The 25863-nt window shown below is 38.1% G+C and overlaps 1 protein-coding gene across 3 annotated transcripts in view; it reads left to right on the forward strand.

The window, feature by feature from the left end:
* SBF2 (SET binding factor 2) overlaps nucleotides 1–25863 on the forward strand; it is a 468206-nt gene that overhangs the window by 433684 nt on the left and 8659 nt on the right. For all 3 annotated transcript variants that reach the window (XM_004751963.3, XM_004751964.3, XM_045065843.1), the window contains 7 exons: nucleotides 2538–2722; nucleotides 6022–6198; nucleotides 8947–9048; nucleotides 9756–9941; nucleotides 21404–21530; nucleotides 23667–23794; nucleotides 25256–25489. In XM_004751963.3, the coding sequence (XP_004752020.2) occupies nucleotides 2538–2722; nucleotides 6022–6198; nucleotides 8947–9048; nucleotides 9756–9941; nucleotides 21404–21530; nucleotides 23667–23794; nucleotides 25256–25489 (1139 nt within the window). The remainder of the gene's footprint in view (nucleotides 1–2537; nucleotides 2723–6021; nucleotides 6199–8946; nucleotides 9049–9755; nucleotides 9942–21403; nucleotides 21531–23666; nucleotides 23795–25255; nucleotides 25490–25863) is intronic.

Below are 25863 nucleotides of genomic sequence, written 5' to 3' on the forward strand. Positions count from 1 at the left end.
GTTGTCCCATGGTCTTTGTTCTGTCTTGCTATAGAATTCCTTGTGTGCAGTCAGCCAGTGCCTCCACAGCCCTTAGCTTTCTGAATTCCTTTGGCCACTAAAGCCATTAATGCCCTTCATTTTCTGCTCCAAAAGGAGTGAGGCAGAAATGAAAAATCACCACTAATGGTTTTCCTTTTATCAAATTACATCATGTGCAGTTTTGCAATATATAGCTTACTACTGTTGTTAACATTTTCAATCCCGAATAAATACAGAATCATATTCCTTAATTTATTTGAGCAGTTCCTTTGCTTGGGAAATAACAGAACTGTTACTACCAGCTGAATTTTGCCACAGTCACGGAGCACTTTTTTTCTGTCAGGGAAAAAACAATATTACTCAAATTACAAAAGTATTATCTCTAATACTGCCTATCATTTTGGTGCAAGTAGGGATTTTAGGAGAAGTCATTATTTCAGTCATCCCAAGCTGTATTTTTAGTGGCATTGGGGATTGTCACAGGATCGTGAATTTTTGCTGCTCATACCGTCTATTAAAAATAAACATAATTTCAAAAGGAAAAGGAAAAAAAGAAGCTAGTGTGGCAATGCTTGATGCTCTACTGCAAAAATATGCCCTTAGTTATTCCAAATGGTGACTAGAGCTTCATTCCTGATGTGATGACCTTGCTCGAAGAATGAACGTGTTATATAACACGTAGCATTTGCCAATTAGCCTCCTTAAATACTAGGGCCAATGCATTCCTAATGTTTATACCCCACCCCCAATTACTTAATTTTATTATATAAATTTGTTTCTCACCAAATGACAATCTTCAAAAGCTTATTCCATTTGGTATAATTTGTTTGTGGCACTCTGCTGTGCTGTCCATTTCATTGTGCTTATAATATTTATAATCAGGTGCTGACATTTCATTTAACAGGCGCTCAGTTCATCCTTTTTGTGTGACTGTGCAGCTTTTTGTTAATCATATTTTTTACTTTTATTATATTTACATTTTCCCCCTATGTTAACTTAATTTCAAAAATTAAATAACCAATTCTTCTCTTACTCAATTTGCTCTGTTTGCTGCTATCTACATTTCATTCCTCCTTCTGTCTTTAATCTCACTTACCAGTGCATGGGTACAGAGATAAATGTTTTACTCAGTCAAATCCCAAATCTTCAACTAAGGGAAGAGTCCATAATCAAGGTACTGTATTATCTGTCCTGATGTGTCACTCTTTTTAACCATCTTCATATGAAAGCATATTTGTTACAAGTCACTTTTTCACATTTGCCAAACTTTGTCCTTTATTTTCATCCACATTCTGAATTTGCTCTGTGATTCCATTTATAAACACTTCCCATAATATCTAAGATGAACTCAGGTTACATAGAAAGATTCATCCATGTTAAGCAGAAATCACCTATAAAACCTTTTCTTGGGAACAGGTCTCCTAACCCTATAAATGTTTATAAAGAGAGAAGCAGATGAGACAAACATTATTATGGTGACTTCCAGTCACCTGGAAACATGGATTAATTTAATAATTGACAAATATTAAAGCCTCTCAAAGAGCCTTTCTACATCTAGAGAAGAAATCTCACTTCAGGGAAGCAGTGGCAGTGTCCTATATCCCAATGACCCCATTACCAGCGTGAATACCATATGGACATTTCTAAGGATTGGTATTTTGGTAGGTACTACAGTGTTAGTCAAATTTTGAGGCTTAGTGTTTGCCTCTGTATTTGGATATGGAATATTTACTTTTCACTTGCATGTAGAAATTCTTGATTTTTCTAATTAACGTAAGTAAGCTCAGATTATAACACAAGATTCTTCTAGCAGCTTAGCTTTGGGCTTTCCGTTAGAAGACATCTGCTTTTGACTGAAATTTTAAATAAAGCCTCCTAAGTATCAGTGAAACGCAAATTACTAAATTTATAACTTCTTACCATTTTTCATGGATACTGGGACAAAAAGATAATAATATAATATTTGCTGGTTTAAAATTATGTCATTTTGGCATGACACACAAATATTAATTCTAAATCCAGCCTCAGATTTTAGTAGGTGTAGTAAAGTTCTAATTTATTACTTAATGTACATTTCTTGTTGTGCTGATTGGCTAAAGCAGAGGAGTGTTCCTTACATCTTTCATGAAACCCTGAGAAACTGAGTCATTCTGTGTTATCTCATTGTTGCCTTCTCCCCACATTTGTTGTTTCCCTGTGTCATGCATTCTCTCTATTTATGATCTCAGCATTCATTTATAAATACTGACTTTATATCAGAATGCAAAAGTAGGATTGACTTGGTGATTTCTTAGGTCCCTTCAACCCTAAGATTGTGTGATTTGAAAATGCTGTATTGAATAATGCTTATGTGTTGCAAACATAAACTACAAATGACCAATATGATTCATGATTACTTAGATGAATTAACTTGCTGTTACCTCTAAAACTGTACCTACAGAGCATGCATCTTTTTCCCTATTCAGTGGCATTCCCACATCAGATTATTTCACTCAATTATTTTGGCTTTTGTGAAGGTGTATGGGCAAGTCTTCGCTCTAGCACTCGCCTGATCAGCTCTCCAACCTCTTTCATTGATGTTGGTGCCCGGCTGGCAGGCAGGGACCACTCGGCCTCCTTTAGTAACAGCACCTACTTGCAAAACCAGCTCTCAAAACGCCAAGCAGCCCTTTATATATTTGGTGAAAAGTCGCAACTAAGGGTAAGATTTCTTTTTTTCACTTGGAAGCTTTATAGGTAGATGAAGGCAGTTATAAAACTCATCTCAAACATGTTTTTCTAGAAATTTTGTTTTACAGCATAGATTCTTAACCTGGAGTTAATAATCAGACTCAAACAAATTTTGGCTCATATGTATTATATATGTCTAAATATACTTACTTACAATTGCTTAAAAAAATCAAACATCAGGAATATTAAGAAGTATACATACAAAAAATAAATGAGGCTCTTTCAGGTTGTGTTTTTCCTTTGTCTTAGTTCAGCTTCCGTAGGAAACTGTGCCCCAGGCAAAATAGATCTGTATTGATTAAAAAAATAAAAAAGCCACAGGAAGGTAGGAGAGTGAAAAGAAGGCTATGGCACTGCATATGGAGACAAGGGAGGGCCAAGACTGTTTTGTAAGCTAAAATTTTTTTAAAAAGCTCTGCAAGGCTATATATACAGAGATACATGTCCTAAAGCAAGTCAGAAATTGCAAAATATTAGATGCTAATCAACTTTTTTCTTACTTTTAAATGATTATGCTGAAGATCTGAGGACTATGCTCCGGTCCTATCAATTGTAAAGATAGGCTCTACCTCCAAAAGTAGCTATTCCTCGGGTTTGTCTTAGCAATGCCTACATTACAAAAGAAATTTCACTACCACTGATAGGTTTGTGGGAAATAAGAGTATTTGTTAATTCAGAAATCCCCTCATGGTTTTTAGCCTGGTGCTTCAGTCAGCACCGGGCAATCTAGACAGACCTTCAGTTGAACTGTGGAGCCGGGGCTCTGAGCAGGATCCCACACGCTTGCTTCTCAAGATGCCAGGGACTGAGTCATCTCTTCTCCGGCAAGCTAGCTTTGCTTGCTCTTCTCCCACTGCCAGGCCTGTTGCAATCACTTAGTCACAACCTTTAGGGAAGAGGGCATGAAACTGCTGGGTAATGCTCAATTTTTAAGTGTACACACGTGTCTTCTGATACAGCAGGAAACTTTATAACCAGAAAATAGTTGGAACACTTTTCAGCAGTAACCCAGGATTGCCTGGCCAGCCTCTTTGGCACCAGTGTCTTTCCCAGAGCACAGACTTTCCACACTTCAGCACACCACTTATTCATGACCTAAATCACTCTCCAAGCCTTCTCTCCTAAATTCTCTCCTCTGCCCTTGCCTTTGCACTCAGTCCTCAGATGCGCTGTGTGCTCGTGCATATCTGAGTAAGAAGGACTGACTCCTTGCGACTCTTCCTCCTTTTTCTTCCTTCCTCCCTCCCTCCCTTTCCCCCATCTCTCTTCTTCCTTCTTGCTTTTTCTTCCTTTTATCCATAAAGTATTATATTTTAAAAACATAATTTTACCATCGTAGCACAGTAGTTATTAGGATTTCTATATATTGCATTCAAGCTTTCCTTTTTTATTTACTCAGTGTACAGTGAGTCTGTACAGTGTACAGTGTACAGATACACTGTCTGATGTGTGCCACATTCTGTCTAGCTGCAGCCCGACACTTTCCTCTCTCCACAAAGGAGACATATGGGAAAGTAAGTAGAGAAAGACCTTTTCTAATTAATCCTGAATTGCCCTTATTTACCTTTTTCAGTTTACATAGTCTAATACCTTATACTTAGAAACAAATTCCTCATAATGTAGTTTATGTCAACACTGTGATTGATAATTCCTGGTCCATAAGATAAGCATACCTAGTTCATGTACAGTTGAGAAATAGAAAGGAACCTGGTTTTCCTGGAAAGTAAACTATCTTTTATCTATTATAAATTTTTAAAAAGACTAACAGATGAGAACTTATGTATATTTCTAAGTTCTTATCTCAAGAACATGTTTCCATGTTGTATAATAGTCTTCATAATTAGTTTAATCACTACACAGTACCCCATATTGTTGGATTTTTACATTTATCTTCTATATGTGAAATTGCAGTCACATTTACAAGCGTATAGTTTTTTATTTTTTTATTCAGATACGATTCAGTTGGGTTTTATTTCTACGTTTTAGATTATTTCTTTAGGGTAGCTTCCTTTTTAAAAGAGGAATTATTAAGACAAAGGAACTTTTTTTCTTGAAACTTCTTTTCCTTAATACATATTAGAAATGCTATTTTTAAAAAAAGAATTAGAAGTTTTTGCTTTTTAGTTTAAAACTTTAATATACCTTTTTTAAAATACTCTAAAATAACCAGTATAAAACATTAAACAGACCCTATGCATAAGTCCTTGGCAACAGTTTTTTTAATGTGATAAAATACAAATAACGTAAGTTTACCATATTAATGTGCACAGTTCAGTAATGGTATGTACATTCACTCTGTTATACACCCAATCTCCAGAAAGCAGTTTTACTCATAAAAGCAAATAATCCAATAGAGTAATTTTGGCAGAATATGAAGAAAGCACAGAGAATGTGAGAAAACGAATTCATTCTTAGGCATTAAAAAGTTGAGAACTTTTAAATCTTCAGAAGCCGAACTAGATTATCAAAACAAAGGAGATCAAAGGGCCATCAGTTTAGCATTTTTAAATAGTAGATACAACCTCATGTGGAATAAATTTCATATGGATTAAAGTTGTAAATAATAAAAATATTCAAATAAATAGATTGATACATGTGTCATATTGAGTGGAAAAAATATTGTCCCAAGCTAGAAATTACAAAATCTTTCAGATTTTACTCTATGTAGAATTTTGTATTATTAACTTTAAAAGAGTAACTACAATGTCAGTAGTCTTATGGCAGTGAGGTAGTGATTTTTATTTCCTTCTCAATGTTTATCTCTACTTTCTTTTTCATTTTACAATGACTTTGTTTTACTTGCGTAATAAGAAACAAATATGTGTATGTCTACAAACTTTAATTTGTAGAATTCTGGAACTCAACAGCATATTACCTTTTTATTACAGTATATATCTTGGGGAGATTTAGTTTACAGTTTTGGATTAATCATGCTGTCCACGTGTATTGGTTCCTCTTTAGACTTTCAGGTTCATGGCCTTATAATTGGCTTATATATGGTGTTATAAATTCCATCAGGTTCCAGCCTACCAGTAGTCTCTCCAAATTCTCAGAATGACAGCAAGCCAAGTCAAACCACAAGACCTTACCGAATGGCTCTTTCCAGTAATACTGACACATTAGCCACACAAGATTGACTTTCTTCACCTCTGCAACCTCTGTAGCTACTTGGCCTCAACTGACTATACATAATTAATTATTGCCCCGTTAAAAACTGCTCTTTTACGTATAGCACTTCATCTGCCTAATTCTCTGCATCTTTACCCACAGAACTTCAAGTTAGAATTTGCTTTAAATTGTGAGTTTGTTCCTGTTGAATTTCATGACATCCGGCAAGTTAAAACCAGTTTTAAAAAATTGATGAGAGCTTGTGTCCCAAGCACCATCCCTACCGACTCAGAAGTGACCTTCCTGAAAGCCCTGGGAGACTCTGAGTGGTTCCCACAGGTAATGTCTGGAACAGCTTGTCTTATAACTCAAGGAAAGAGAAGTCCAGTTGTATATACAGAATTGAATTTGAGGGGAAAAGATATTGTGTTCCCCTACTACCTGACACTCTCCCCTTACTGTATGCCCTCCATAAAGGCTTTTCAGTTCCAGGAAACCATGTGATCTAGAAGACGGGTCTAGAATTCTTCATCCCAGGACTCTCGACTCTCTTCTCTCTATCATTGAAAACTTGGTCTTCATAGAGGAGGTCTAAAGAGGAGGTCTTTATTGTTAGATGGAAATTTTTTGTATGTAATAAATTTAATCAACAAATGGAAATTTTTTGTATGTAATAAATTTAATCAACAAATATTTATAGGAATCCTTCTCTGTTGTCAGCAGAGTAAGGATCCAGGACAGAATGTGATTTCTAGATGACTCCAAAAACCTTTCCCTTTTACTTTCTCATGTCCCGTGTGTGTTTGCCATTTCCATGTGTCTAGATTTTAGATTTCTCCCTCAGAGCAGCCACCAAGGTCATATTGGAAGCCCTAAAGCCTCCCTAGGGTTTAGGAAAAACTGCATATCCTTTCTTCAGCTCAGTCAAGCTTGGGATGTTTTTAATTAAACTCTTATTGAGAAATTAAGGAGAAATAGGTATGCCAGCAACATAACTCTCCTTTCTTCCAAACCACAGAAGAGAGGTATTTATGACATGCATGTTTTAGACACTGATGCAGACATTTGGCTAAGAGCATCTCTGCGGTATACCCTTCAGCCTTGTCTTTAGGCCACTAATGCTATGCCCATTATTCCTTTGCCCCCTGTAGGAGTTCAGTCCCTCTAATCCCCTGTTCCTATCGCCCTCAAGCTTCCTACCTCTCTTAAGGAGGAAAAAGAGTTGTTTTCCATAAGTCAGCAAATAATGGGAGTACCCAGGGCAGTGACTGTTCTCGAGATACTATAACTATTGAGGAAAAAAACAATCCAGCCACATAAACAGTTAGCTATAAATCTAGATCAGGATGTGTTAATGCCTATTATGATAGTTCAAGATACTTTTGAATGCCCATGGAAGAGCTGATCAAAACTCCATTCTGTCCCTCAGCTATGAGCCCACAAACTGTTCCCACCACCCAACCTGTCTCTTTCTGGTACATTCTCTGTTCTGCTTCTTCTTCTTCTTCTTCTTTTTTTAAGATTTTTATTTATTTATTTGACAGAGAGAGATCACAAGCAGGCAGAGAGGCAGGCAGAGAGAGAGGAGGAAGCGGGCTCCCTGCTGAGCAGAGAGCCCAATACGGGATCGATCCCAGGACCCTGGGATCATGACTGGAGCTGAAGGCAGAGGTTTTAACCCACTGAGCCACCCAGGCACCCCTCTGTTCTGCTTCTTACTCCAAAGTGAATCCATACCAGAAGTTGGTGACAAAAAATAGCAGAAAATATCGCCCTGCTCAGGATATTGGCATTTACAAAGTTAACTCAGGGCAAATGGTAAGCCCAAGACAATAGCTATGTTATAGGAACAGTGAGTGAGGAGCTTCCCAATGCTGGAGAGCACATGTGCCTTGTTCCTGGGTTTAAAGTAGCCCAGCTCTATTTAAAATATGGGATGTGGGTTGAGGTATTTTGTTTTATATAGTTGACAATTGGATTTCTTCTACAAATTATATCAAATGATACTTAAAATATAGTCTTAAACTATAATACACAATCGGTTTTGAATCTATCTGCTCTGCTCACAACCTAGTTGTACATTAGGGACTTGAATCTGTCGACGCCTTAAAAAGCTAAGCACAAATACAAGTTTTCTTCCCATTGACTACACAGTACAAATAAGTGTCTTTTATATTTTTTAAAATTTTATTAAAGGTTTTATTTATTTTTTAGACAGAGAGAGACACAGCGAGAGAAGGAACACAGGCAGGGGGAGTGAGAGAGGGAGAAGCAGGCTTCCTGCAGAGCCTGATGCGGGGCTCAATCCCAGGACCCCAGAATCACAACCTGAGTGGAAGCCGGACTCTTAATAACTGGGCCACTCAGGCGCCCGAAGAGTATCCTTTTAAAAAAATAAAACTCAGGGATCCTGGGTGGCTCAATCATGAAGTGGCTGCCTTCAGCTCAGGTCATGATCCCAGGGTCCTGGGATCAAGCCCCCCATTGGGCTCTCTGCTCAGCGGGAAGCCTGCTTCTCTCTCTCCCATTCCCCCTACTTGTGTTCCCTCTCTTGCTGTGTCTCCTTCTGTCAAATAAAAAAATAAAATCTTAAATAAATAAATAAAATTGGATTTCTTCTTCATTTGTCATAAATTTAGCCCTTTAAGGTATACAGTTCTGTGCTTTGTAGTATATTCACAGACTTGTGCAACTGTCCTCCTATCTAATTACAGGAAAATAAGAGTATCTGAACTAGAACTGACTACATCATAGGAAAACACATTTTAAGTCCAATAACTGTTGGTAGAGTCACTTGGACTCTTTTCCATTGTATGGAATTCTCTAGCTCTTCTCCTGGGGGGGTCATGTACGGTCAGTTTATTTCATTGTCTATCATTTGAACACATTGTTTTAAATCATGTCTACTTTTAAAGTCATTGTTTCATCTTTATTTTGACAAAGAACTTTAAGCATTTAAAACTTTCGTGGTTCTTTTGTCCATGTACTTTATTCTAACTTGTTTCATAATCTAAGGTTGATATTGGGTCTGTTTGTGGTGCTCAGAAAGTGACTGGTCTAATTGTGGCCTCCTTTCTTATCTCTTAGCTTCACAGGATAATGCAGCTGGCTGTGGTTGTATCAGAAGTACTTGAGAATGGTTCCTCAGTTTTGGTCTGTTTGGAGGAAGGCTGGGACATCACTGCACAAGTAAACTATTAAAACATAGTTTTATATACTTAGTTTTAGATTTATATTTAAATTCAGTTGTTTTTAAATTCTGCAGATGAATCTTTTGTATAATGACTAATGTGTTTATAGATAGAGAAAGTCCTGTGTTAAAAACCACTTAGTGTCCATCAGAAAGCTCTGTGCCCTGAGCTTCTAGGTGCTCCACAGCCTGGAGCTGTGGCCCAGGACCGCAGGCACCTACATGACAGACACACCATGTAAGCACACAAATGGAGCCCTTGATCAGAGGATAGGACATGGGTCATCCTTCCTGGGTTTTGTCAATCCTTTCCCTGGCTTTCAATAAGCTCCTCCTTTACCCACTCTAGAGTGGAAAAAAAAAAAGTATAAAGATAACTAACTAGGTAAGACGTTAATCTATACCTGCCAGAAAGTAGATAATAGGTTTGAACTGATCCTCTAGCCTTATTAATTGACCTGTAAGAGAGGGCTACAGTCACCAAACTGTTCAGATAAAGATTAAAATCATAATGCTCTGAAAGAAAAGATGTAGCCAAAATGAATTTGAGTTTTCATTTTTACTGGAAAGTTAGCAGAATTAATTTGATTGGCTCTCCTGAGGCGATTAATGAACAAATCTGCTGTTCAGGTGACTTTATCTGTCTTAGTAACAAAGTTTTTTCGGGACTGAAAGTAATGAAATATCCATCCTGCTTGTGCCCTAGGTGACATCCCTGGTTCAGTTACTCAGTGATCCCTTTTATAGGACACTTGAAGGCTTCCGGATGTTGGTCGAAAAAGAATGGCTTTCTTTTGGTCATAAATTTAGTCAGCGGAGCAGCTTGACCCTCAACTGTCAGGGTAGTGGTTTTACTCCAGTCTTCCTGCAGTTCTTAGACTGCGTACACCAGGTAAGTAGAGCAAACTTAAATTGATCTTGATACGGAGGAAAGAGAAGAACTAGCATTTATCGCGCATTGCAGTGCTGTGCTGGGTATCTTCATGTCATGACTCTGATGGACTCAGCCATAAGACTTGTTGAAATCTTAGCAGTGGATTCCTGGGAATAGAGAAGGAAAAGAAAAGAACTTGTTGGTTTCTGAAACTCGGATAGCCGAGTTGTCTTTTGGGCACACAAAGCTGTCTTTTGGGCTGCCCCCATGTGAAGTGGCCAGCACTCTAAATTATCATCTCCCAAGAAGAGGAGCACACTTGGGTTTGTTGTCCAGGAAAGACTGCTCTATGGTAGAACAGCCGGAATCTCTAGGTAGTGGCAGGGCCTGGAATCCAGCAGGTGGTCTTCCCAGTGTGGGAGGACCTTATCTTGTGCCTAGGAGTATAGAAGGTAGAGCCTAACCCTTGAGAAAGAATCAGGGCCCAATCAAACAAGCCTGTGAGGTTGAGAACACTGGCTTGGTTCTACTGAGTGACTTAATCAGGGCTAATCAAGAGACCAGACAGAAACCCAGGTATATAATCCACTCAGATCCAGTGGGAGCAGGGGTTGGGGGAGATGGGAATGCTCTAGGCTCCCTCCGACCCTCCTCTCAGGCACATCAGGTAAAAACTTCCTAATGCGGCCTGAATCAGAATTTGGCTTGAGAATTGCAGGGCACTGGGTTTGCTAAATTGGCCTAAGAAAAGCTAGGTTGACATTTCCAGCTTTGTTTCATCTGCACCACAACAATGAATGGGTTCTGGCATGTCACGCATATTTGTCAGAACAGTGAGCCTCTTTGAAATAGATTGGCCTCAGGTATATTGGCATGAGAGGTGGAAATGTTTTCAGGAACCAGAACTGAAACTGGGTCTTCTAAAGAGGCCAGCTTGGTGTATGGGTTTTGTTTTGTTTCACTTTTTTAGTCTATTAATTATTTGATCAGCTTTATTAATTCACTACATAATTTTTCATTTATTTAAAGTATATACATTTCAGTAGTTTTTAGTATATTCACAGAGTTGTATAATTGCCATAATCAATTTTAGAACATGTTACCGCTCCACAAAGAAACTTTCTACCCATTAGCAGTGGATTTGCATCCCTCCCACCCCGTCCCCACATCCACACACTCTGGTGATTGTTTTTGATTATTCTAGTGAGCTTCTTAAATAAAAAAAAATCTATTGAGTAATTTCAGTTAATTCTGTCTGAACAGCATCTGGAGAAGCTGGTCACAAGGTTGAGCTTACATTTTAAATCTTTGCATCAAAGGGTGTATTTGTTTACTATTTGAACATAAGCCTTTTTATTTCATACTCCTTTTGGCAGATAGATGAGGGAGACATTTGGAGTCCATTGTCTCTGAAACAGAAAATTTAACTGAGACCAAAGGAGAGGAGCAAGCATCTTTTTCTCATGTCTAGATGGGTGAAAGCATATGAGTTCTTCATGAAAGCACTTCTTACTGTCTTGCTATTACCTAGGCTGTCTAGGCTGTCTGTGTTAAACTTACACAGTCAGTTATTTCTCAGTATTACTGGCAGAGGTATGGGGAGGCATGTTAAAAACAACTACACAGTATATGATTTCATTTATAGAAAATTCTACAAAAGGCAAAACTGTAGTGACAGAAAACAGATCAACAGTCGCTTGGGACCGGTGGTTAGGTACCATGAAAGGGCATGACCAAACTTTTTAAGATGAGGTAACTAATCAGTCCTAATTGTAGTGGTGATTACACAAATGACCAAAGCTAATCAATCAGCCTGTATGCTGTAAATAGGGAAATTTTATTATTTGTAAATTGGATATCAATGAATCTGAAAAATAAAATTTTAATTATTAAGTCCAACATTTCAGTTAACTGGAGTTACAGAAAAAGAAAAGAGCAGCTATCTAGTTTCTCCAGAGAAAAATGTGTCAGTCTGGTGCCCAGAGAATACTTACAAGCCTGGCTGTCTGCTCTTTAGAAATAGGGCAGGAAATAGGTCCAGGGAGATCCCTCCTAAGTGTGTAGATTTGTTCTTTATCTATGCTATTTTCAGTTTCAAGCCTCATCACTAACCCAGCTGTACGTGCTGTTCCCAAGTCCAGAGCTCAGTCAAGTTTGGTTTTTCCAGAGGACAGACTTCTAATCCCTTGCTTTTCAAGGAGACAGTCACATTACTACATGGAGTAGGAAAGTACCCTAGAGATCTCACCACTTCTTCTATAGACCTACACCTAGTCCTCATTTTTCGCTCCCATTTCTCCCCTATATATGTTTCTCTGCTCTTGAGCCTCTGAGTTCTGAGCCTTTCTGGGTTTACGGGGCAAGCTGTTACCTTGTCAAATCATTTTCATCCTATAAGCATCCCAATGTAGCTTCTCATCTTCTATTTCTTCCTTCTATTTTCCATTGTTCATAAATGTACTGAACTTTCTCGACATGCAATTTTCTCCCTTCCCATTCTCCCCACCTCCTTTTAGGTTTTTTTTTTGTCTTACAGAAATTCCTTTCCTTTAATTAAGGGAGAGTTGCAGGGGGCTAAGTATATATGGCCTAATTTGGCTTAAGTTAAATGCACTATTAAATATTTTAAATGGGGCTTCTGGGTGGCTCAAGTCATTAAGCGTCTTCCTTCAGCTCAGGTCATGATCCCAGGTCCTGGGATCAAGCCTGCATCAGGTTCCCTGCTTCTTCCTCTCCCTCTGCCCTGTCCCCCTGTTTGTGTTTCCTCTCTCCCTATATCTCTCTGTCAAATAAATAAATAAAATCTTTAAAAGTAATAAATAAATAGATAGATAGATATGTTAAATATCCATGTTCAGCTTGCAGAGTTCTGCATACCTTAACATGAGAGTTGGGAAAAGAATCCACTCACCATCAGTAAGAGATGGGAGGTTATCATAGAAGATATATTGTTCTTGAAAATGAGAACATCATTCTACCCTAAGTATAATAATAATTACTTGATATTGAATACTTATATTTTATTGTTGGGGGTAGGTAGGAGTGTGAGTAGTCTAGAATTGCAAAGTACCCTATATTTTGTGAGTACCCCTTAAGTGGTATAAACAAAGTAATTTAATATAAACAAAAGTGAAGTATAAATTATTTTCCTGTTATCTTTAGAATACTTTACAATAGATGCTCAAACCATATAATGTTATCTAAAACATCTTAGGATGTATGTTTAATTTCTAGTAACTTCTTATTTTAAATAATGAGTTAAAATTCAAATGTTCTATATAAATTGAGCTTTAGTGACAGCTCAGTGGTTTGTAGGTGAATGCTTGACAAACTGTAGAAAATAATATTGTTCAGGGCCTAAAGACTCCTTTAATATGTATTTAAATCTGGTTGTACCACATTAAAAATTTATAGAGAATTTTTTAAAGATTTATTTATTTTGGAGAGAGATCGAGAGAGCCCGCGAGCCTGGGGGAGAGGCAGAGGGGGAGAGAGAGAGAAAGCAGACTCCCCACTGAGCATGGATGGAGCCTGCCACAGGGCTCTATCTCACAACCCTGAGATCATGACCTGAGCTGAAATCAGGAGTTGGACACCTAACTTACTGAGTCACCCAGGTGCCCTTACATTAAAATTTTTTAAATTAAAGTATGAATATTTAAAAATTTGCCTGAACCCTCTTTTGCCTTAGTACCCTCACACATAAAACCTGAGTGGAGGCAAGTCATGGCAAAGCAAGCATATGACCTTAATTGCAGTATTTAAAGGATGCTTGGCTATGATAGGTATCAGCTTTGGTGAAGCAAATTACTTTGTGCTGAATAGGGATTGTTTATTCATTCAAAAACAGAGGACTATAGAAGACTGTAGTTAACAAATAGTGCTTCTGACTCTTGCTGACTTAATTATAAGGTAGTGTTTCATCATCTCCTACATACTAGTTTTAGGCATTAGAAAACGCCTTCTTTGAATACCTTTCAAGTGAATACTAGTGCTTTACATGTCTCCAACTTTTGCCAGACAATTTGAATTACTGCTGTCCTCAGCCTCTCAGGGACACAAAACAGAGCCAGGTCCAACAACATTTTAAAAAAAAAAATTTGAAATTACGCAGCAGCAAACGAAACTCCCAGGTGGGATGTGTTCACTGCTTATTAACCATTTCTAACATGCTGAATGCCAAAAGGCAGTCGATGGAAATTTGCCTAGACTTGTCCATTAGTACTAATAGAGTTACAAAGAAAACAGATGAAGCACTGATCTTAAATTAGAACTGCCTCATCATATAAAAAGCCATTGTTTATGCCAGTATGTCCAGGTGTCAGATGAATTATAAATGCTAGATCACTGTTTCATAATAACAACATCTGGCAAATTTTTTGTTGCTTCTAAAAGAAATTGGCATAGTTCAAATGATATCATTACAGGATGCTTCCTTTTCTTAAAATAGTTGAACCAAATTCAAAAAGAAATACATCCAAAATACAAAATGAAATTTTTACCTAAAATTTATTTTTAAAATATAATACCAGGGGACCAGACATGTATAATATGAACGAAAACATGAAGTATAAGCAAGCATCTCCTCTATGTCAACTTAGAGTAAATCTTTGAGTGTTTCTTAGAACTTTTTCATTATTTCCTACCTTGAGAAAAACAAGTAACAGTTGTAACTTTGCTTTGGAGCTTATTGAAGTTGTAAATTTACTCTCTCTGGTCTGCCTGTGTGATACAGTCCTCCTCATGGTTACCACATGCCAGCACTGTGCTAGGTCCTATTCCAAAAAGAAAAACTATTCATCTCTTGAAGATAGGAACTTTCCTTGTGAGCACATGTGTGAGAAGCTAAGCTGCCCTCACATGGTTTGGTTACTCCAAAATCTATCCATGAATACTGGCAAAATAACTGCAGTTAATGGATTAATGGTATATTCAAAGTTTCTGTGTCTGCCCGCTTCCCATTCACTTGAAAACTGGCAGAAATTGACATAACCCAACTTGTTTAATATCAAAACAATTTTACATTTAAGTTTTTGAGCCCATAAAGTAAATTTGTATCTACATATCAGTCTTACTTACTAATTTTTGATCTTTAATAAATTATTTAACCTCTCTTTGCTTTGGTTTCTAGATAGATACGTGGATAGATAGCTATCAGAAGGATCACAAATTTTATGTAAAGCGATTGGCACAGTTAATGTTTGTTAAATCTTTATCTTGAAATAATAAAAACTAACATTAATTACCTGTTTTCTAGGCTGTGTCTGTCATACGCACACTTTTTCCAATGTTGATACCATTCTATATAGGGTCTCTTGTAGCTTAACGTTTCTAGTTCTTGAAAGCAAAATCCAATGTTAACTTACTATATTTTATTCCCAAAATGTTGATCTTTCCTGGGATTTGAGTCATAGCTTATTTTATGGGCCTTTAAATTTTATAAAGTACTTAGTGACACATGGGCAAAAACTAAGACGCTATAAATTCATGTTTCTCCAAATTCCATTTTAGAGCCTTTTCTTATAAATAAGTAAAAGTGGCAGGTTTCACTCCATAATGGAAAACAAAACTAAAATAACCTCACATAGCTTTGTCTTTTAAATCTGTATAAATTTCCTCAAACTCTAAATAGTATCTATTTCTTAAGAACCTACACCTAACATCATCTGTTTTAACAGTGAAAGACTAAATGCTTTTCCTCTAAGATCAGGAACAAGATGTGGATGTCTACTTCACCACTTCTATTCAACATTGTACTAAATTAAGGTCCTAGCCATGCAATAAGACAAGAAAATAATGATAATAAAGACATCCACATTAGAAAAGAAGTGAAATTATCTTTATTCACATGCAACATGGTTGTCTGTGGAATCTATAAAAAACTACTAGAATAAGTGGATTTAGCAAAGCTATAGGATACCTGATCAGTATTCAAAAATCACTAGTATTTCTACATACTAGCAATGAATTATTGGAAAATTAAAATGTAAAAATTATCTTTATAACAGGATCAAGAAACATGAAAGAAATCTAACAAAATATGTTAAAAGCCTAGACACTGAAAACTACAAAACATTACTGAGAGAAAGTAAAGCCCTAAATAAATCAAGAAATACCTCTTGTTTATGGGTCAGAGGATTCAATATTGTTGAAATGTCAGTCTCCCCAGAGTGATGGAAAGATTCAGAGCAATCACAATCAAACTCCCAGGGGCTAGCTTATTTGTAGAAATTGGCAAGCTTATTCTAAAAGCCATATGGAAATGCAAAGTATCTAGAATAGCCAAAACAGCTTTGAGGGGCACCTAGGTGGCTCAGTGGGTTAAGCCTCTGCCTTTAGCTCAGGTCATGATCTCAGGGTCCTGGGATCGAGCCCTGCATCGGGCTCTTTGCTTGGTGGGGAGCCTCCTTCCCCCACTCTCTCTGCCTGCCTCTCTGCCTACTTGTGATCTCTGTCTGTCAAATAAATAAAATTTTAAAATCTTCTAAAAAATTTTTTTAAAAAGCTTTGAAAAAGAACACAAATTGGAAGACTAGCACTATCTGATTTTATTATAAAGCTACAGTAATCAAGATTGTGTGATAATTGGTGTAAAGATAGGTCAGTGAAACAGAATAGAGTTCAGAAATAGTCCCACACTATATGTAATATGTGGAAAACTGATTTTCAATGAAGGTGAAAAAGCAATCAATAGAGAAAGGGTAGTCTTTTCAACAAATAGTTGAAAGACAGTTGGATTTCCAGATGCAAAAACAAACAAATAAAAAACCAACTTCTGTCCAGATCTAGCACCAATACAAAAGTTAATTCCAAAGGGATCACAGACCTAAATATAAGACCTAACATTATACGATTTCTAAAAGGAAACATCATAAGATGGGGCACCTGGGTGACTCAGTTGTTAAGCATCTGCCTTCAGCTCAGGTCATGATCCCAGGGTCCTGGGGTTGAGCCCCGCATTGCACTCCCTGTTCACAGTGGAATCTACTTCTCCCTCTCCCTCTCCCCTACAACCCTCACTACCTTTGCTTCTGTGCATGCATTCTCACTTGTTTTCTTTCTTTCTCTCTCTCTCTCATGCATGTGCATGCAAAAACAAAATTTTCAAAAAAATAAAATAAAAATAAAAAATTAAAACTCAAAAAATAAAAATACTAAAACAATAAAACAATACTTAACAGAAGGGGAAGGAAGCATGTGGATTGTGCTCTTATGGAAACTGCTGTGGTATTTTATAGCAGAAGAATCTAGGTGTCTCATTGACAAGGAGGAAAAAATGCCAATGAAGTAGACAAACTGAGTCCTTGGGAGATAGGACTAAATGGAGAAAGTATATTTTTTCTTTTTTACTGGAAATATAAGCACCATATTTTGTCATGCAAATACAGTCAGGTCTTTGTCTCTTGTTATGGTAAGAAGACATTTCAGAAAACAGAATTGAGAGTCCAGAAGTAAACCCACACATATATGGACAATTAATTTACAACAGAGGAGCCAAGAACATAAAATGGAGAAAGGACAATCTTTAATAAATGGAAAAACTGGGCAGCTACATGCAAAAGAATGAAACTAGACTAGACCACTATCTTACACCATACACAAAAATTAACTCAAAATGGATTAAAGACTTGAATGTAAGACCCAAAACTATAAAATTCCTAGAAGATTCCAAAGGCAAAGGAAGCAAAAGCAAAAATAAACAAATGGGACTATATCAAACCAAAAAGCTTCTGAACAATGAAGAAAACATCAAAATGAGAGGGCAATCTACTGAATGGGAGATGATACTTGCGAATCATCTATCTGTAAAGGGGTTAGTTCCCATAATACATAAAGAACTCCTACAACTCAGTGATTAAAAATATATATATATGGGCAGAGGATCTAAATAGGTATTTTTCCCATGTTTCTTAATGTCAGATTCCAAATGTGGCTTTCTACATATTAATCAACCCAGCATTCAGGTCAGTCTGATTTTCTTTTTTCATGGAAGAAAATCCTCACATGCTTGTTTCTTAAACTGTGGCTAAAGAATTTTTTTAAAAAAATGCTTATATCTTCTTTTCTACTTCCAGTAGACCTGATAATTAACCCCAGTTTAGGGGCAGATTGTTTTTCGACCTCAAGCAGTTAGCGCCAGCAGGTGCCCTTGTGGCATGCAGACACACAGACACACACACAGTGCCCCCAAGTACTGACACTGTGATGCTATCTAAGCACCAATTACAGTTCAAGCAGGGTGAGTGCCAGTGGCCTTGAGAAGTGTCTAACCTTTCTAACATAATTGTATGCTCCAGGATTTGTGGTGAGGCCCAGTCACTCAGTACAGTGGGCTATGAAAGTATTTTTCCACTTGTAGAGGAGTTTTGCTTCTAGTCCTAGCATATGATCTCCCTGAAATGCCTGTAAGTTCAACTTAAGGTCATATTCATTATCATTTCCATTCTACTTTACCACATAAGTGAGTCTTCAAAATCATATACTTAAGCACATGAAGTGTCAGAATAATCAAAGAAAGATACAGATTTTTATGAGGCAGTGGTTTCTATGGAGAGTGGTCATTGAGAGAACGGTTTTGTTATTTGCAACTTTGTTTAATAAAAGTTTTTTTTTAAGTTTTTAGAACCTGTTATGGACTGGGTCCTTAGAAATAGTCCTAAACTTTTCTTCCCCTGTGTCTAACAAGGTTTATTCCAATGTCTGTTGGGGCAAAGTTGTTCTTGGAGCTCACTCTCCTTGAGCACATTGCAGATTCCTCCTCCCTGAGACTCTCAGATGGAAAGGAACCAAGTTCCATCCTGGGTCTGTCTCCTTCTGTCCTACCAGCCACAATCTGAGTCACACCTCTCTATCAACACTGGCTGTTGGAGTGGTGCCATTGATTCCAAACCAGGAGCTTGTGCTAGAGTGCGTACAGTTCTGAAACCCTGAGATAGGGCACACCACCTGGCTATTCAGGGCCATGTCACAGTTGTCCCATGGAAAGCTGTCCCATCTTATGGGAAGCAGCTCTGCAATATACAAGCCCACTGAATGAAAGTCATACTCTCTCTTAATATGTTTTCCTAAAATCCATTTTATTTTAATTACTTATGAGCTAAAATTTTAGTTCATTTTAAAAGTCAATAAGAAAATGTTGTAGGGAGAAAAAAACCTTTAATCACAGAAAACTAGGTTTCTAACCAGATGATCAACTCTGATAAATCAATGATACCCAGTTCATGACTTTAAATTCTCACTGATCTATTAGGCACTAACATCAACATATTACACACATGCCTGCTCACTTTGGCTGACCAAATGTAGGCCTACATTGCCAAATTAAACATGGAGATAAAAGCTGGCTTCTAGACAGCCTGCCTTAACATGTTCATTTGAAACAGCTTTTAAGCAAATATAATTGTGATTGGAACTTATCTCAACCAAACAGAATTCTCTAATGGTCTTGAGAGATTGAGCAATATGCAGGTGGGATTGCAAGGTGGAATGGAGTGTCACAAGGTCATCAGCCTACCTTCTGTGAACATAAGAAGGCTCCACGGAGTCTGCATACAGCTTATCTAAAGTACACTGTAGCTCAGTGACCATTCCAAGCTCTGCCTTGCTCCTGCTCTCCCGTATCATGCCTTCATCCTTATTCCTACGTCCAGTGACCTCACTGCCTAACTTAATGATCACCAATTAAGTTAAAAGGCATAAGCTCTTCCCCTTTCCTTTGGCACTTGAACATCTCTTTCTTCTAATCTACTCTTCTATCCCTTCTCATTTCTAAGCTATTCCCTATATCTGAGCCCTTAGCCTCATTCATTCTTGCTTTCCCAGGCCTTGCTCTCTTAGTTATCAGATCTTTTGCCACAATTTGTTCTCTGTCTACTGGCTTCTCCTGCATTGTCTTCAGACAGCCATATATTTCTTTTGTCCTGAAAAGATGTCTTGCTGTATTCTAAACTACCATCTCCTCTTCTCATTCCTTTCACCACCAAACTTCTCTGTACAACTTTCGTTTTGTTACACACTACTGTATACCGCAAGTACCTGAAAAGCAAGTTATGACTTACGGTAATGTATGTCTGTCAAGAACCTAGCAGAGTATAAAGCAGTGAATGAGGCCCAAACCTTGGGTTCAAATTTGGTCTCACTGGTTACTGTCAAATGACCTTGGGAAATTACTTAATCTTACTCATCCTCAGCTTCTTTGTTTCTAAATGAGGAGGGGTGTGGGAATTATAATGCTTATCTTCAGAGGCTCTAAATAGGGATTTTTCCAAAGAAGACATACAGACAGCCAATGAGTATTATGAGAAAGTGTTCAACGTCATTAATATCAGGAAAATGCATAATCAAAACCACAATGAGATATCACCACACATCTATTAGGATGGCTAGTATCATGAAGACAAGAGGTAACAAGTATTGGCAAGATACAGAGAAAAGGGAGCCCTTGTGTATAGTTGGTGGGAATGTAGATTAGTGTAGCCACTGGAAAAGTAGTTCCTCAAAAAATTGAAAACGGAATGACCTTATGATCCAGCAATCCCACTTCTGGGTACGCATCCAAGGGAGTGAATTTGGTATCTCAAGGAGATAGCTATACTTCTGTATTCACTGCAACATTCTTCACCCTAGCCAACATATAGAAACAACCTAAGTGACCATCTATAGATGGACAAAGAAAATGTTTTATACACACATGCACACACACACACACACAACAATAGAATATTATTCCGCCATGAGAGGGGGAACAAAAAAAAAAAGGAAATCTTGCCATTTGCAACAATGTGGCTGGACCTTGAGGGCATTATGCTAAGTGAAATAATTCAGAGAAGAATAAATTCAGTATGATCTCATTTATATGTGGAATCTAAAAAAGCCAAACTCATAGAGATAGTAAAATGGTGGTTGCCAGAGGCTGGGGATTGGAGGAAATATGGAGATACCAGTCAAGGGATACAAACTTCTACTTGTAAGAAGAGTAAGTTCTGGGAACTCAATGTACAGCCTGATGACTGTAGCTAACAGTTCTGTATTATTTACTTGAAAGTTGCTTAGAGACGGGATGTTAAATTTTCTCACTAAGAAAGATGCTTATGAATTTATGTGAGGGGATAGAGGTGTTAACTAATCCTATTGTGGTAATCATTTCTTAATAGATAATGTGTATCAAGTCATCACATTGTATGTAAATTGACCATGTTATATGTCAGTCATATCTCAATAAAGCCAGGAAAGAGTAATGCCTATTTTATAATGTTGTTATGGAGATTAAATGAAATTATGTTTATAAAAATCCCTAGCATGGTGTCTAGCATGTAGTAGGCACTGAGAATGCCTGGTTCCCTTCCCACCTCCACTCATGGTAGGGGCTCAGTTGATGGATCATACGGTCTCCCACAGATTTCAGGTCACTATTCAGTGGCATAGCATCCAGTTTTTGTTAAGTTTGATTTTTACTCTTTTCTTTGTCGTGTATGTTTCAGGTTCACAACCAATATCCAACAGAGTTTGAATTCAATCTCTATTACTTAAAGTTCTTGGCTTTCCACTATGTGTCTAATCGCTTTAAAACATTTCTCCTGGATTCGGACTATGAAAGATTAGAGCATGGTATGTGTTTGCACTCCCTTATTCCATCTTTTTTGTTAGTTTTGTGTGTTTTTAATTAAAATTTCTAGTAACTTACTACCCCCAAGTGTGGCAAGGTCATTTTAGGGTTTTACCCTGAACTATAAAAGTAGAATAGATATGAGTGAGTGCCTAAATTCTCAGGTTATGTGCTGTGCTAACTTTTAGGCTAACTCTTAGACAAGTGGTCATCCCTATAGCAAAGGTGAAATCTGCTTACTATTTTAACATCTCAAAGTGGTATCACTGTTTAAAGAGAACATTTTACTTAGTTTTTCCATCCCTGGTATACTCACTATAGTAGGGAAAGCTCCTGCTTTTGGAGGCAGTGTGAATAGCAGGAAAGGCCATGGGCTCCGGAGAAATAGATCAGGGTTCAGTTCCAGTATTTCCAGTCCCAGCTGAGCACTTTGGACAAGTTAGGTATTCTGAGTTTCCTCAGTGTCCTCATCTCTAAAAATGATGACAATAATAGCACCTACCCCTTTGGCCATAATGATCACATGAGGAAATAGTTATAAATTTCTTAGCACAGTTTTTAGCTTTTAATAATCATTCATTGAATTTTAGATATCCCCATTGTTATTATAATTTTTAATAGTAGTAATACTTGTAAAGAGTAGATTTTGAAAGTTAGCCTCTATGAAAACATTCCCCACAGGGATTTTACATTCTTACATTCGTTGTTGTTTTAGGGAGAAGGGAAGGGATGATACACAGGATGTTGTTAAGAAAACAGTAAAGGAAAAAAAATAGCTATTTCCAATATATGTACCTGGATATTCATAAAGAGAACTCTTCTACTGGCTAAAAATATTTACTGATGTCCTCAATTTAAAAAATGAAATCTGAAAATGTTTCAGTTCCAGTGATGCTATTAGGTGGTCTAGTAGGGTGTTTCATACTTTTGGTAAAGGAGACAGCACTGGTTCTTATTTATACTCCAGACCTTTTTTGACTCGTCATAATCAGAAACTAATTTCTTAAGCACTGTGTATTGGAAAGACAGTAAGGAGAACTGATTACATTGGACATTGGAGTCCCTTAGAGAGCTGTTAAAATGACTAGTATCTGGGACCCATCCTCAGAGATTCTGATTTAAGTGGTCCGAAGCAAGCCCTAATAAGCACTGGGATTTTTTAAAGCCCTTGATTTTTCTGATGTGTGGCCAGGGTTGAGAGCTACCAAACTGGGCTCTGCGGGTAAAAGTTAGACAAGAAACAATAATTAGTCTTGGAGGCCTCTTGTAGGATTTTGTGCAGCCTTGGGCTTGAAACATCTTTTCCGATCAACTGGTAAAATGCTTGTTGACTTTTGACTATGTCATTTCATTCAAAGCAAGACAGCACTGCTAAGAGAAGCACCCTTCCTGGCCCTTTGAAGAAGTACCCTCCTTCCTCACCCTTACACATCTTCTCTGTTAAAACCAAAGTGAGCTTATGTGAGTGGCAGATTGAGGGTTTGATAGGTATAGAATAAGATCAGAAAAAGCCTGAAGCACCCCCGCCCCTACCTTTGGCTTTTGTTAAGTCACCCAAAGATACAGACCACACCCTTCTATCATCCAAAGTCTCCATGACCACGATTTGCAGTATACATAAACTATTTAAACAAGAAGAAACTTTAAACAGCTTCATAATGAACAGCTGAAACTGGAAAAAGAAACCTAAAATTGTGTTTTTAACCGAACTTCATCACATCAACTCAAAGTCCTTCCCTTTTCTCCTGAAAAATGTGTAGAATGACGCCTGGCATGGAGCTCTTTGAATCTAGATATAGACGTAGGATGTGGATTAAAAGACGGTCATGATGTGCTGCTAAATACTTGGGAAAACTTTATCAGATGTTTTCCTTCCATTTGGGTTTTTTTCCCTATAGCAGTAAATTCATTCCTGTCCTTAGCTTTAAGTGACCTCCTAAGGTTTCTGCACATACATTGCTGTTTTGAGAGCCATAAGATAGAGTTCACTTTTCATCTTAGAGAGCTGTTAAAATGACTAGTATCTGGGACTAGTATCTGGGACCCATGCTACATGCATCATAGTTTTAGGCAAACTGTTGATTTATTTGACTTTTGTTTATTGGGTTGTTTTTGTTTGTTTGTTTTTTTATTTACAGGAACTTTGTTTGATGATAAAGGAGACAAGCATGCCAAAAAAGGAATTTGTATTTGGGAGTGTATCGATAGAATGCACAAGAGGAGTCCCATTTTCTTTAATTATTTATATTCACCAGTAGAAATAGAGGTATAGTAAGAAAGTATTTATTTTTCATTTTCTGAATGTTTAATGTTAAAGTTTTCCTTACTTTTTTTAAAATTTAATTTCTTTTCAGTGTAACAGAATTCATTGTTTATGCACCACACCCAGTGCTCCATGCAGTACGTGCCCTCCATAATACCCACCACCAGGCTCCCCCAACCTCCCACCCCCCACCCCTTCAAAACCCTCAGATTGTTTTTCAGAGTCCATAGTCTCTCATGGTTCATCTCCGCCTCTAATTTCCCTCAACCCCCTTCTCCTCTCCATCTCCCCACGTCCTCCGTGTTGTTACTTTTAAGTATACATAAGCTGTTAAAGTTTTTTCTAAACATTGGACTAGGAAGCTATTGAAAATACCAGAAGCTATTTAAAAGTTTGATACACCATGGGTTTGGGTTATGGTGGAATGGAAACTGTTCTTCATATTCTTGACCATAAAAATTATGAGCTGGACCCCCAAATCTAGAAAGGGTAACTTAAAGAAAGTCAAAGCAAGGCAACTTTCCACAGGATGAAAGACCAAACAAAACTTGAAACTGCAACTGGTTATCTAAGCTGAAAAAAAAAGGTCTAAAATACTTTGGGAAAGATTTCTTTAAAGTCCACTTATACCAAAGCCATGGGAAGCAGGGATGTTTGGAGCCCAGCCCAAGAAGCAGGACATCTCAGGGGCAACCATGCTGTGTGATGCACGTCTGTAGGAAGTAAGCTCTGGGATGGGACAGACTGGTGTGATGAGCAGGACCACCTTCCTCAGGAACAAGAAGGCCCTTGTCCTTGGCTCCATTCTTAGGACCCCTCCCTGGCCTTTCTCCAGCAACCCCTTCCTCATAAGATGCAGAACACAAAAAACCCAAGTGTTTGTGCTTAGATACTCCTTCTTTATCTAAACCATGCTCTGTTACCCCAAAATTTCTTACCCAAATCTAAGTTACTAACAAGGCTACTTCCAGTCTGTCTCCCAAGCCAGTACATGTGCCCCTCATTCAGCGCCAAGTGTGCCTAAGAAGTAGCTGTTTGGCAGAGAGTAAACAGGGTTTAGCCTTGTGTGTCGGAGTATATATACACATTCATGAAAGACCCTCACAATATAAGACCGAGCCAGAGTGAGAGGAGCAGGGACTTAGGCCAAGGAGTCTGGTTGCTGGGCCCAGCTTCTCCAGTGCTACCACTGTCTGGTGTAGAGTTCTAAAGAGTCCAAGCTCTCTCATTTTGAGCGTCATCTTGCAGGTCATTAGGAAGTTTTATTTATCAAGCTAGGAGGAGAGACATATTTTATTTAATAGTTTATCTTAATGTATACCATTTAAATATTTAGAATATGGTATTGAACATCCATTCATGCTCTTGCCCTAGACCCTGCAGATGTTAGGGGCCAGCCTGCCTGTGCACTTGAGGTACTTTGAGGTCAAGATGAAACTATATTTCAGAATTCTCTTTGAACAGGCCCTGAAGCCCAATGTAAATGTCTCCAGCCTCAAGAAGTGGGATTACTACATAGAGGAAACACTTTCCACAGGGCCTTCATATGACTGGATGATGCTAACTCCCAAGCAGTTCCCCTGTGAGGACTCTGAAGCGGCCGGAGGAGCTGGGCCCCAGAGCCAAAGGAGAACGGTGTGGCCATGCTATGATGATGTCAGCTGTGCTCAGCCTGATGCACTCACCAGCCTCTTCGGTGTAAGTCAGGCCCACGGAGACATGCATGTAGGGCACCTGAGGCCTCAGGAGCCAGGTTCAGTTAAAACTGGCTCTCAGACTTCTAGACATGGCTCTCCTCCCTCTGGGCTAGTGTTCTACGTGGCACCCCAGGAGGGTGAGGAAACCAAATTTGCTCCCCAGCAGCAGCAGCAGGGGATCAGACTCAACTACTGGAAAAGAGTAAAAACAGTAAGTTTTCCAGCATTATGAGGAAGCAATCAAGCAAATGGAGCAATTTGCAGCTTCCCAGCTGTTTTAGCTGCCCAGCAGCCTGAGTCAGTCCTGGATTATGGCTTTTGTGGGTGCTTTGCTTCCTCTGGTCAGAAGTGTGGGTAGTTGATGGCCTGATGGCG

This window comes from Mustela putorius, unplaced genomic scaffold, assembly GCF_011764305.1.
Source record: "Mustela putorius furo isolate JIRA1106 unplaced genomic scaffold, ASM1176430v1.1 tig00003859_pilon_pilon_pilon, whole genome shotgun sequence".
Taxonomy (NCBI): Eukaryota; Metazoa; Chordata; class Mammalia; order Carnivora; family Mustelidae; genus Mustela; species Mustela putorius.